Genomic DNA, 12,624 nt, shown 5'->3' with positions numbered 1-12,624 from the left:
AACTCTAATCTATAATGTTATACTTTTACCGTAACTTAGGTTTCCCATGTTATACTACTTTATTAATCTACAACATTGCAATGGTCAACATTGTATATTTTACTCCATCACAGCTATTACTTTGCAAACTAAAGGATCTGTACCAGCCCAAGGCTTTTTCAATTACCAGGGCCAAGAAGAAATCTATTCAGGCGTCGGTAAAGCTATAGAAGGAGACAAGTGATTAGTTACAATCATTTTTTGGTTGATTTCCTGGGACCCTTTCCTCAAAGAAGAAAATTGGACACAAATAAATGTAACCCATACCGAAGAGCTTTGTTAACTACAAACTGGGTCAAGCATTCAGGCATGTGATGATGAGTTAAATGCCGATTCTTCCTATTCAGTTCCAGTCACAAGTATGCTCAGTCGACAAAGCAGTATTTGTGACTTAAGCTCCTGGGGCCCAATACTATTTCCTTTAAAGTACAGTACATGTTCCTCTAGTCATCTTGTCCTTTTGGATTTTGTGTACAATATAGTACATTTCTTAATTGTGTGAAGCACCTGTATGGACCTATTTGACATAGTATATACTATATACTGTAGGATATGTCACCCATCAAAATGAACAGGCATGACCCAGTAAGCTATGTACATCACAAGCAGCTTTATTTCACAGACTTATTCAATATTAACACAGAAATGAAATTAAAGAAATAGATGAGGTAAACGAACAGTGCAACCTGTACATTAAGGCAACTTAAAGTACAAAAGGAACGATCATGCAGTACATGGGGCAACATAACACAGTGGTAAAATATATTTTAGCCTGGATAAAACGGCATCATGTGATAAACCAAAGGCTGACTATCATGGGAATGTCCAGAAGCTATTCAGATGGGTTCTGGATGACTATCAGCAGGAAGTCGTTCTCTGCCGAAACATAAAAGGAAACAAATATTGTTAATACAGCAGAGCGGCTCCTAAGTAACAATCTTTAGTTGAGTTGATAATACATTTTTGTTTCAGTAGCCATCATTACGTCAACAATACCTATCTGCTCCAAACTCACCTGGTGCAACCAAGATCTCATGTTTCTTGGAACGGATGCGGAGGAAGGTGAGGTCATTCTGAGGGTCGATGTCCCTCACTGTGCTCCTGGCCATCATCGCGAGGTGGCGAAGAAGTCCTGCATACTGAACAGTTGTGGAGTTATCTAATGTTGTTCTGATGGGAATACCTGAAAAGATCAAACATTAACAACCCTTAGAGTCAAACAGCATTGTTAACCTTTTGCACCAGAGTAAACAGTTTGGCTGCAGATTTATATTGCGTTCTGGTTTACCTTCTGTATTGACAACTATTGTTCCAATCACACCTTTATGGGCTTCGATCCTTTTGAGTGTATCCTCAACGTTAGCCTGCAGGACAGAATGAATGTAAGAAAGATATTTAATTAAAAAAACACCCACTGAAGTAGAATGTTTGATTTTTATTTCAGTGAAGTTAGTTAGCAAGTTAAATATAATGCCAGTGAGGTCATTTTAGTGACATTACGGCCATACAATCTATGATTACAGATAGTATAATTGAAACAATGTTGGTGTTTTCGTTTATCCAAGGTTAAAATTAACCATAATACGTTGTTATGTAGTGACACAACTGAATATAAGGTTAAGAAAACAACTCACACACTTAACAAAATTAACTTACGTGCTCAGTTCCTGCCATTTTGTCTGTGATCTGAGAAATGAAAACTCTCCTGCCTTTTCTCTGTGTCTCTCTGTTGCCAAGAGAAACGGAAGTTGCGTCACAGGCAGGCGGAAGTGTAGAGTAGCCGTCATTGTGTTGAGATCGGCTGCTGCGAGCTGTTTATCTTCACTGCTAAAATGCCGGAGCTAGCGGTGGAAAATGTTGTCGTTCACCCCTTGGTGTTGCTCAGTGTGGTCGATCATTTTAACAGGTCAGTAATTTCAAGACTGGTCTATTATCCTTTACACAATTTGCTAGTTAAAAAGTCCAAAAGCCTAACGTTGCTGCTAGGCTAAGCTAATGCTAGCCCTGCTGAGTCAGAGCGCCATTGAGAGTGAATGCAGACATGACCAAGCTAGCTAGTTAAGGGAAATGTGTTTAGTTTGTCCCATAGTTGTTGTTGGAGCATAATATGTGTTATATTGATAAATGGTCTTATAATAAGATATGATTTGTAAGTAGGTTAACCTGCTAATACATTCACAGTAATGGTATTATTTTGTCATTCATTCATTAAGCGATGATAACATGAAGATATGGACATTAGCTTAGCTTAGACTAGCTCCCAAGCTAACGGCTCACCCTATGTTCATGAGTCATGGCGTTTACTTCTGACAAACTGTGATAAACTAACAAGATAATGTTTTCTGTTTTGACACATCTTACACATTCATTTACAGGATAGGAAAGGTTGGAAACCAGAAACGAGTGGTTGGTGTCCTTCTGGGATCATGGCATAAAAAAGTTCTTGACGTCTCAAACAGTTTTGCAGGTGAGTGACATTTTGACAGCTTGGGAGAAGCTTATTCAATACATAAGGGTAATACTCAAAGAACAATGAGGCAGAGGTTTTCTACCTTGTATTCCCTAGTATGATACAATCTCTCAAAGACTGAATCATTCACTTATAACTTAACAATTTTAACAGTATAGTATCTTTCTTTTGACTCTGTGCCTGTGCGTTCTGGGATCAACGTGTTTTCCTCATTCCTAATCCAAGGAACTCCATATTAGAATTTATAATATCTTACAAATCTCCCTCCAAAGTCACAGCAAACATTAACCAAATGCTGTCATTGGTTGATTATGTGTACAATATTTTGAGAGGGCTACTTGAACATATTTGAATATGCATTTGACTGTGGATTTAAAACTGCTAAAGCTCAATATTAAATACAATTATTCTGAAAGGGGAACGCAAGTCAATTCTTTAACTCATTGTCAATGTTCCTTTGCAGTGCCTTTTGACGAGGATGACAGGGATGACTCTGTGTGGTTCCTGGATCATGACTACTTGGAGAACATGTATGGCATGTTCAAAAAAGTTAATGGTAAGGCACTGTCTATGTTATCTGCTTTTGTTTAATGATGGTGACCCTGATTATTTTGTACTAGCGTCGTTACTGTCTTTCCTTGTTTTCAGCCAGAGAAAGAATAGTCGGATGGTACCACACAGGACCCAAGTTACATAAGAATGACATTGCCATCAACGAGCTCATCAAGCAGTACTGTACCAATTCGGTAAGTAACAGCTTACATTTAGCCTCTGCTTGATGTGAATGTGTGAATGTGATGTGATATCACCTTGCCCCTCTCTTTTTTTCTGATGTGGTATAAGTCACTTGTATATTTGTCTTTTATTCCATCAGGTCTTAGTCATTATAGACGTGAAGCCCAAAGACCTTGGTCTACCCACAGAAGCATACATCTCTGTGGAGGAAATACATGACGTAAGTGAATCATGGAATGCATTGAAGGAGATTAAATAGGAGTGGTTTCAAAAGGGTTTAGGCTGAGCATTGATCTATTGAATTAAATAATAATGAATACATTTCCATTTGTGTGAGTTTAGTGTTGATGCATGCATTTTCCTGACACAAGTCTGGTGATTTTCATTGAATACGTTTTATAACAGCTCTTTATATTTAACCTTTCCACAAGGTAAATGTCAAACTACACTGAATTAGAAGACCTTTAAAAGAGCTTTATTTTTTTTATTTTTTTTTTGAGGTGTTCGAACGTTTTCCCAGTTAAAGGTGAAAGTCTATATTGCACTTGTATCATCCTATTTTTGTGGTTTCAAACACTGCACTACGACATTACGACTATTTTAACTTGCTTACTATTCAAACAAACTTTGGTCGAACTTAGAGTTATGATTTTCATTGTTGTGCTTTACTATTTTTAGGATGGCACACCAACATCCAAGACATTTGAACACGTCACCAGTGAGATTGGAGCCGAGGAAGCGGAAGAAGTGGGTGTGGAGCATCTGCTCAGGTAACTTTTGATTAAAATAAATAAATAATTGTTATCACTAGGGATGGGTACCGAGCCCCGGTATTAAACGGGCCCCGGGGCTGAATTATTAAAGACTGTGGTACCGTTAAGCTCCGATGTTATCTGTCTTTTTATCGGTACTGGAGACATGTAAAAAATATGTCGTATGTATTATTGCTACACAAACATTATATTGCAGTTTTAGTGTCGCCAACTCAGTTTCTAATACGCAAAATGCGTCTATGATTATTTTTAGTATTTTCGATCTTTACAATCCAGTCAAGAGATCACTCTCTCTCCCCCGCCTGCTTGGGAGGGGGCGGGGCAGTAGACACACGCAGCTGCTACATGCAGCAACACACACACACGGCGGAGAGAACGCGCTCCGAGGTGTGGTTAAACTTTACCCGTCTCGATGTGGACGATGCTCGTTGCCTAAAGTGCAATAAGAGTTCAGCATGTAAGGGCGATAACACGAGCAATTTGTCTAAACATTTAGCAAAAGTGCTCCACATTCAGATGGAGGAATGCACCGGGTTCGACTGTCTTTCTAGCAGCTCTGCAGCCCCATCCACGAGTAACGGTTCCACGTCAGGTGTTCTGTATGCTAGCAGCAACACACGCAGTTAACTACATTATACAAACATGGGTTAATGATTAGTTATTTATTTTGTTAAAGTTTCAGCTATTCTGTCATCAGATTATTTAATATGATTTGTTAAAGCATTGTTGTTTCTTTTGATGTGAAATATTATTTATTTAATTTAAATAAAAAGCAATGTTAGTTTTGTTCACAATTTGTTTAGTTTTTTTCTCTCCAAAAGAACCGATAAGAGTACCGTTAAAAGACCGGACCGATAAGCGGTATCGATAAAAGTAGTAGTACCGTTAAAACCTCAACGATACCCATCCCTAGTTATCACATTACGGTGTATAAAAGATACAACTGTGCTTATTATTTAATAAAATCAACAAAAGTGCTAATACATTTAGATGGAAATGATCAACAGATAAAGACTACTTGCAAACCATGTTAAGCCATTTAATTTCACACCCATTCACTTCTCATCTCACATGTGTCAAACTCGAGGCCCGGGGATCCAAATCAGGCCCTTGGTGGATTTAATTTCGGCCCGCAGGATAATTTTTAATTACTATTAGATCTGGCCCGCCGGTATATTGCACGCACACCTTCGCTCAACCCTGAGGATTTCCTGAGCCCAAACATTGATGAACTTGCACCCAAGATGAGATGCCAAGTATCTGGCTTGAACTAGCATCACAGAGCAGCAAACTGAGTTTCAATGGATGTTTCCTTCTGCACTTTGTTTCTTGCGACAACAGGACATGTTTGGTTTTTTCTTTGAGGGAAATAGTTTTTTTGAAGCTGTTGTTGGCCTGTGGAGAAATGTAATCATAAGAAATGTCTCCGAAAAGCTGCAGATGGAGCCATAAGAAATTAATGCAACTAATTATTTAGTTGTTGTTGTATTATAGGCAATAATTTCAGCTTTGTTAGTTCCAGGTTTAATATGTGCAATAAGTTCATTTCAGTAAGTTTTGCAATAAACATTGAACCAGTCCGGCCCTCGACTTCTACCGATCTTTTAATTTTGGCCCACTTTGTATTTGAGTTTGACACCCCTGTCTCATCTTATACCCTATACAGAGATATCAAGGATACCACTGTGGGCACCCTGTCGCAACGCATTACTAATCAGGTTCATGGCCTGAAGGGACTCAACTCCAAGCTGTTGGAAATCCGCTCTTACCTGGAGAGAGTGACGGCAGGAAAACTTCCCATCAACCACCAGATCATCTATCAGCTGCAGGATGTCTTCAACCTGCTGCCAGACGTTAATCTACTGGTAAGTTGTTTGTATATGAGGGGCAATTGATTTGTATCTATGTACAGTAATCATTAAAGGAAAATTGGTGTCTTTTTAATGTTAGTACTTTCTCTTAAATGTAGGCAATATCTTATTTCGTTTTTCTCATTATGTGCAAATGGGAGAGCTGGGTTTTTACACTGAATTTAAACTGCAGCAATTACTCATTGTTATAAGTTGAATTAAAACATTGTTATAAAAACAACAGCATTTGGAAAGAATTCACTGAACCATAGAGATGTAGGTAAGAAAACCAAAGTAGCCTATTGGCTTACATCTCTAACTGAGCAGCAGCTTCTCATTTATCCACTGGAGGGCAGACTTGGTCAGATTTAAAGAGCAGACAGTGCTCTAGTACACTTCATGTAGTAGTTCAAAAATACCTGCTTGTTTCATATCTAAATATGTATCCAGATTTGTGTTTTAACACTCTTTAACCCTTTTTTGGGAAAAATGTTTGTATGCTTTTGTAAAATTGCATCATAAAAAAGCTGCCAATCTTATTAAATATTATTTAGCCACAGATTATTGTTCATGTCATATCATATGAAAATGATATGGGTTGTTGTCATGCTTCAGACAACGTTTTGTGATGCTTAAAATCATGTTTCTGTCTTTGCAGGAGTTCACTAAAGCCTTCTACCTTAAGACCAACGACCAGATGCTGGTGGTCTACCTGGCCTCGCTCATACGCTCAGTGGTGGCTCTTCACAACCTGATCAACAACAAGATTTCCAACCGAGACGCAGAAAAGAAAGAAGGACAGGAGAAGGAGGAAGGCAAGAAAGAGAAGAAAGAGGACAAAGAGAAAAAGGATGATAAGGACAAAGACAAGGAGAAGGAGAAGGCTGATGCTGGCAAGAAAGATGAGAAGAAGAAGAAATGAGTGTTCTCCTTGTTACGGTCTCCTCTCAAATCATGCCGCCTTCACCTGGATGTGCTCTACTTTCTGCCCACAGTCACAGCTCTGTATTTGGGTCTCAGGCTAAAAGTAGGACTCTATATGGGGAATGGTGTCATTTGAGATTTGACCTCGCGCTCACAAGTGGCACTCATAAAGACTGTTATTATCGTACAGAGATGATGATGTTTGCGTCTTTGGTGTTCTGAACTATGAGAACATGTTTATTCTGTTTTCATAGTTTCCATGACCTTGATCTTATATAACACCTGGGATTGCTTTTTTTGTAAGATGGAAAAAATGTTTTGTTTCTGTATAACTCATTAAATTGGGATCATATTAAAATGAGTGTTTTTTTTTGGCAGTTTGACATCTTTTTTTCTGTTTTTCTCAAAACAAAAACAATTGGTTAATTGTTGTATAATAAAACATGCCTGTAGGCAGATGTACCAGCAGATTTAGTTGAACCTGGAGTTTTGGAGAGAGGGCCATTTATAACAAAAATAGCAGTGAACAAAGGTGGTGTGTGTATGTGTTCCCCATGGCAGTATTAACCAATTGATTGACAAATTGTAGATTATTATTAGAAGTAATTTAGTTATATTAAAAAGCTGCATTGAACGGAGCCTATTAATAGGAATACAGCTCTTAAACTAATGGGCAATGGCTTTCATCAACTATGTAGTACACCATAATAAAAGGAAGCACAACAAAAAAGAATATATAGCCGATATTAATATTTATAGGTAGTTTAATGAATTGTTATATAATAGGGGGTAGGTTTATTGGTGTATTCTGGTTACACTGTATAGGAAGGTATATACGCAGTACAGTAAACATACTGCAGAGCACAGCTGCAGAGAGAGCAGTGCTTTTAGTGAGGAGGCGGATCTGTCATCAGGTATATTTTTAAAACTGCGTCATCTGTACCTTCTCCAAACAGCTCTCTGCTGCCACAGTTACCCAGACATGCAGCAGCTGTAGTGGTGACCAGTATAGCGCATTGTAAACCCAGGTTGTGTCTGGCAAATAAGATTGTTCGGAAGGTAAACTGGATTGTGACGTAACGGGTTTAACCCCCCGGCAGAGAGACACCGCGTGCTGCTCGCGCACGGTCAGCAGCAGTCGGTGAGGAGCAGAGCAGCTCGTGCCTCCTCCAGTACATAAACCCTCCTCCCTCCCTCCCTCCCTCTCAGGGCCTGAGCATGACTTCTCGCACATTTCACTGCGACTGAACAACACGGCAACATGGCTTCGTTCCTGGAGGTGAGGCTGCTGGGTTTGGGGTGTTTGTTTGTTTGATAACTTGTTAATTGTCAGGGTGTGGTTCTGCACCGTAGGCCTGTTTGATAGACGGCAGGTGGCATTAGCTTTGCTATCATTATTTAAGTATTTCGCTCCGTCACATGAGCGTCTGATGTCTCATAAATTGTAAGTCATGTGTGTGCTGTGCGGGGATAAACAGGTGGCCGAGAGGCTTCACTGTGATCAAACGTTATCTGTCAGTGCCAACAGTTTTTGTTGAAGAGGCTGCTTCTTCCTCTTCCAGATCGCTGATGATGAGAAAGGCTATGATCTGGAACATTTCTGCGTCCCCAGACATTATGAGAACGATTTGGAAAAGGTGATCATCCCCCATGGACTCATCATGGACAGGTAAATCCCCCATACAATGAAAACAAGTCATATTTCTGTCAAGTCATCAGACTCTCTGACACACACACACATACTGGTTTGTACACTTTACTGTATTTGTTTGACAAATCATTAGCCCACATCCTGAAGCTCATTTGAATGTGGATTTGGGAGGTGGGGGTTGAATCCAGTGCAGTGCTGTGAAATGCATTGTAGGCAATTAGGTTTAAGTGCAATTTCATGTAAGGCATATCCCCATGGCCAATACTGTACTGCAGTCACCATTGAATTTGTATTTACTGTTTCCTCCTCTCCCTCCCTGACTTTACTCTATTGTGTTTACCACCTACTCCACCCAGGACAGAGCGTCTAGCCCGGGATATTATCCAGGACATGGGGGGACATCACATCGTAGCTCTGTGTGTGCTAAAAGGAGGATACAAGTTCTTCGCAGACCTGCTGGACTACATCAAAGCCCTGAACCAGAACAGCGATAAATCAGTCCCCTTGACAGTGGATTTCATCAGGGTGAAGAGTTACTGTGTAAGCTGCCTCTGCTCATTTAATGACCAAGAACCAATTCTGATGATGTGAGGTGTGCGATACGGAGTTACAAATGAGAACAATCTCCTCTGCAGTATTCAAAGCGTTTGTGATATAATTCACTATATTGGAGGGAATGATCATTTTTTATCATCCCTCTCAAATTACAATGATCACATTTGTAAATGTCTGAATCTGTATCAAATATATATATTTTTCCCCTGTAGAATACAATAAGTGACATTTCTGGAGCACCACAATAATGTCAACCTAATTAAGATGAATTGTTCAGCCTTTTTATGTAACAAGGATTGGATCTGTAAACTCACTGAGATGGATAATGTTGTTTTTGCTTTGTATTCCCCAGAACGACAAGTCAACAAACAGTGTCAAAGTCATAGGAGGGGATGAGCTGTCCAGTCTCTCAGGCAAGGTTGGTCTACTGTTTATTTTTCAGGCAGAAATACCTCAACTGCACACGTTATATAATTGTATACCTTATCTACTGTCCTTTTTCCCCCACAGAACGTTTTGATTGTCGAGGTAAGACCTTTTCTTCTTTATTCTGTATTGAGGCTCTATTCTGAGGATTTGTTGTGTGTGTTTGCCTCCACCTTAATGTAACCAATTACTGTGTCCTGCTTTATAAAAGGATATCGTGGAGACAGGAAGAACCATGCAGACGCTACTCTCCCTGCTGAGTGAATGCAATCCCAAGATGGTTAAAGTTGTAAGGTAGGCACCGTTAGACACTTTACAGACCAAGTTGTATACCTGCACTGTCACATGTCTATAGAGACAGTGCTCTTAGCTAATGGACACTCTCCTTTAGGACTGCATTAGAGATGTAATGTGACGGAGGGAGGGAGCAGCTTAAGAGTTAATCTGTCGCACTAATTTAACTGCACTGTGGAGGTAGAGGCCATTTCTCTGATGTATTTCCAACAGCTGGTTGAAACAGGAAATGTGTTGAAGTAATGTGGGTTTCCTATGATGCTTGCATAAGGCAAGGCAAGGCAAGGCAAGTTTATTTCTATAGCACTTTTCAACACAAGGCAATTCAAAGTGCTTTACAAAAAATTAAAGAGATTAAGTTAGTAAAGATAGTTGTTTGATCTACTGTGTATGGGTAGGCTCATTTAAATTGATTTGATGTTCACCCTATAATTATACTTAGCAAATATGCTGCTGAATAACAGTTATTATCTGAACTATGAATACAAGTTTACTCAGTTCAAACACTGAAAAAAACGATTATTCTACTTAGTCATTGTGATATCACGCCATGCAGATAGTTCCTCTTCCTGCTGAGGCTTTGCTACGTCTCCTGCTCACATTTCTGCTGCCACACTAAAACAACAGCGCTGAATGAAATTGTAATTGTGGTGCTAAAATAATTGTAGGATTATATTTCAAAAGCTTAAAGTCTATGTGAAAATACAGTAAATGGCTATTTCTGAGACTAGTCTGAACCTTGTTTATGTAACATGATAGGCCTTTGTTTTTTATATCCTGTATTTTCCTTGTTTGTAATTGTAGCCTTCTGGTGAAGAGGACCCCGAGGAGTTCAGGGTACAGACCAGACTGTGAGTGCCTCGCTTTGCACCAAGTTATCTATGGATTTTAGTATTGTATGGCAGTGATCATGCTATGCTCACATGAACAGCTCAAAAATCAAGACACATACCTAGAAATAGTAAAACCAGAGAAACTGATAATTTTGCAGTGGTCTCTTAATTTTTTTCAGAGCTGTATGTTTGTTTGTTTGTTGGAAGGGCTAGAGAAGTGTTATTTAATCAAACTGTGTTTTTTCCATGCAGGATAAACAGTTATTTCTGGAAAATGTACTCCAAATGTAGCCGAGCCTGGCACGTATGCACTAATGCATTCCTGATAACCCCCTGTGCTCACACCGTCTCTGATTATGTAATGCTTTTAGGTCTGTGTTGTATAATCCCCTTAAGATTGTCCCTTAAGAACAGCTGTTACTGTAAGCATTTTGACTTCCCACTAGCTGTGACAGCTTAAGTACAACCTCAAAGAGACATTAAAAGAGCAACATCTATTAGTTCGCCACAGAGTTTCAGACCACAGTAAATGTTTCCACATCTCATTTTTGATCAGCGAGTAGAGTTGAAAGAGTTTAACTTCCACTACACTTGAAATAAGCAGTTTTTTTTATGTGCCTCACAGTGGTAGTAATGGTCTGTATTTTTATTTCAGATATTGGTTTTGAGGTGCCAGATTCCTTTCTGGTGGGCTATGCTTTGGACTACAATGAGTACTTCAGAGATCTCAGTGTAAGTTTGCTGGTGTAGATGATTTTAGAAGGGGTATGAGGACAGATAACCCATGCTATGTTATCATTTAATCGTATACAGTTGTTCACTGATTCTCATAGTATAATATATTTGCAGTTTCAAAATGCAAAACTAGTTAACTGTTTTGTTGAAAGAATAGTTTCCATTATCAGCTGGCTCAAATCAAGCATGTTTTTAATGTATTGTGATGGAGTGATACCAAACACTTTATCATTATTATTTTTTAAATCTTAAATCTTAAAAAGTACATTTCAAGAAGTACAAATTAAACAGGACGTGCCCTCACTTGTATCTAGCAACTGCACAAAAAGTCAAATTTTAAAAAATAAATAAAAACCCAAATAATGAACTATAAGATAGTACTTTATTGATCCCAATTTGGGAAATGTTTGCATTGTAGCAGCATAAAAAAGACATGGCATTGTACAATACAAATTCAAAGACTAGAAAATATACATGTTGAATTAACAAGGTATTATGTAGATATACATAAATATATGACAAGTGGAATATTAAATATAGAACAGATTATATAAATGTACAATGTGGTTTTATTCCAAGAGAAACTATGGAGCAGAGAGTTCTCTGCCAGCCAGAGGTGATTTCTGTACAGAGAATGTAATGAAAAAACATGCACTGTCCACTGATTTATTTTACCCGTTCACAGCACATCTGTATACTGAATGATCAAGCCAAGGAGAAGTACAAAGTGTGAGCAGAAGTGCTGGAGAGGCGATGGCTGATATCAATGAAGACTAGGACCACTGTGATGCCCATCATTAGCTTTGCTGTGTTTTGAAACTTATTTATTTTTCTACATACAAATCCACAAAATGTGACATGTGGGTTGTAAATAACTTAGAACTTTTTTTCTCCCTTAATTAAAATACATGGGATCAGTTACTACACACATTTTAGTTGTTACATTTTAATTTATTTATTTACATGTGTATAGACTGCCTGCTGTCTTATCTTTGAGATAGAAAGAAGAATATAATTTATTTGTTCAAGTCACAAGTCTCAGGCTAATTACTGCTTTATGTTAAGTGAGCTGTCAGTCAAATGTAAGTAGCCTTCAATTAATTGTAATGTTTTTTTGACTTATAATGCAGATATTTCCTCATTATGCCATAATATGACTGACTTGGAATGTAGGCCTACTATAACGTTATGTTTTATTCATGCTTTCATCGAAGACCTGTTTACAGCAATACAAATCTTGTGAAACCTTGATTCTTAGTTTTGAGATTGTATTTTTTCACTTTTCCCTGAAGTTATATTTGTTAAAATACTTAACTGTGGCTTCTATACAGCCATGTGT

The 12,624-nt window shown here is 38.5% G+C and overlaps 3 protein-coding genes across 3 annotated transcripts; 2 read left to right on the top strand and 1 right to left on the bottom strand.

The window, feature by feature from the left end:
• Positions 1-629: 629 nt before the first annotated feature.
• On the bottom strand, positions 630-1,813 carry LOC117545734 (dynein light chain roadblock-type 2-like). Its single transcript, XM_034215665.1, has 4 exons — positions 1,696-1,813; positions 1,328-1,403; positions 1,055-1,222; positions 630-915 (listed from the first exon to the last, which is right to left on the bottom strand). Exons 1-4 carry the CDS (start codon positions 1,711-1,713, stop codon positions 872-874), a joined length of 306 nt encoding a protein of 101 aa, XP_034071556.1. The 5' UTR covers positions 1,714-1,813; the 3' UTR covers positions 630-871.
• Positions 1,741-7,168, top strand: psmd7 (proteasome 26S subunit, non-ATPase 7). The gene is made up of 8 exons (XM_034215662.1): positions 1,741-1,945; positions 2,415-2,506; positions 2,973-3,065; positions 3,158-3,255; positions 3,384-3,464; positions 3,923-4,014; positions 5,684-5,882; positions 6,526-7,168. Exons 1-8 carry the CDS (start codon positions 1,872-1,874, stop codon positions 6,787-6,789), a joined length of 993 nt encoding a protein of 330 aa, XP_034071553.1. The 5' UTR covers positions 1,741-1,871; the 3' UTR covers positions 6,790-7,168.
• Positions 7,169-7,769: 601 nt separating this feature from the next.
• hprt1l (hypoxanthine phosphoribosyltransferase 1, like) lies at positions 7,770-12,536 on the top strand. The gene is made up of 9 exons (XM_034215664.1): positions 7,770-8,070; positions 8,354-8,460; positions 8,799-8,982; positions 9,350-9,415; positions 9,508-9,525; positions 9,635-9,717; positions 10,522-10,568; positions 11,206-11,282; positions 11,971-12,536. The coding sequence occupies exons 1-9, from the start codon at positions 8,053-8,055 to the stop codon at positions 12,016-12,018; spliced, it is 648 nt and encodes a 215-aa protein (XP_034071555.1). The 5' UTR covers positions 7,770-8,052; the 3' UTR covers positions 12,019-12,536.
• The last annotated feature ends 88 nt before the right edge of the window (positions 12,537-12,624 follow it).

Source organism: Gymnodraco acuticeps, unplaced genomic scaffold (genome assembly GCF_902827175.1).
Source record: "Gymnodraco acuticeps unplaced genomic scaffold, fGymAcu1.1, whole genome shotgun sequence".
Taxonomy (NCBI): Eukaryota; Metazoa; Chordata; class Actinopteri; order Perciformes; family Bathydraconidae; genus Gymnodraco; species Gymnodraco acuticeps.
The sequence above is the reverse complement of the archived record's forward strand: the minus strand, read 5'-3'. Positions and strand labels throughout refer to the sequence as shown.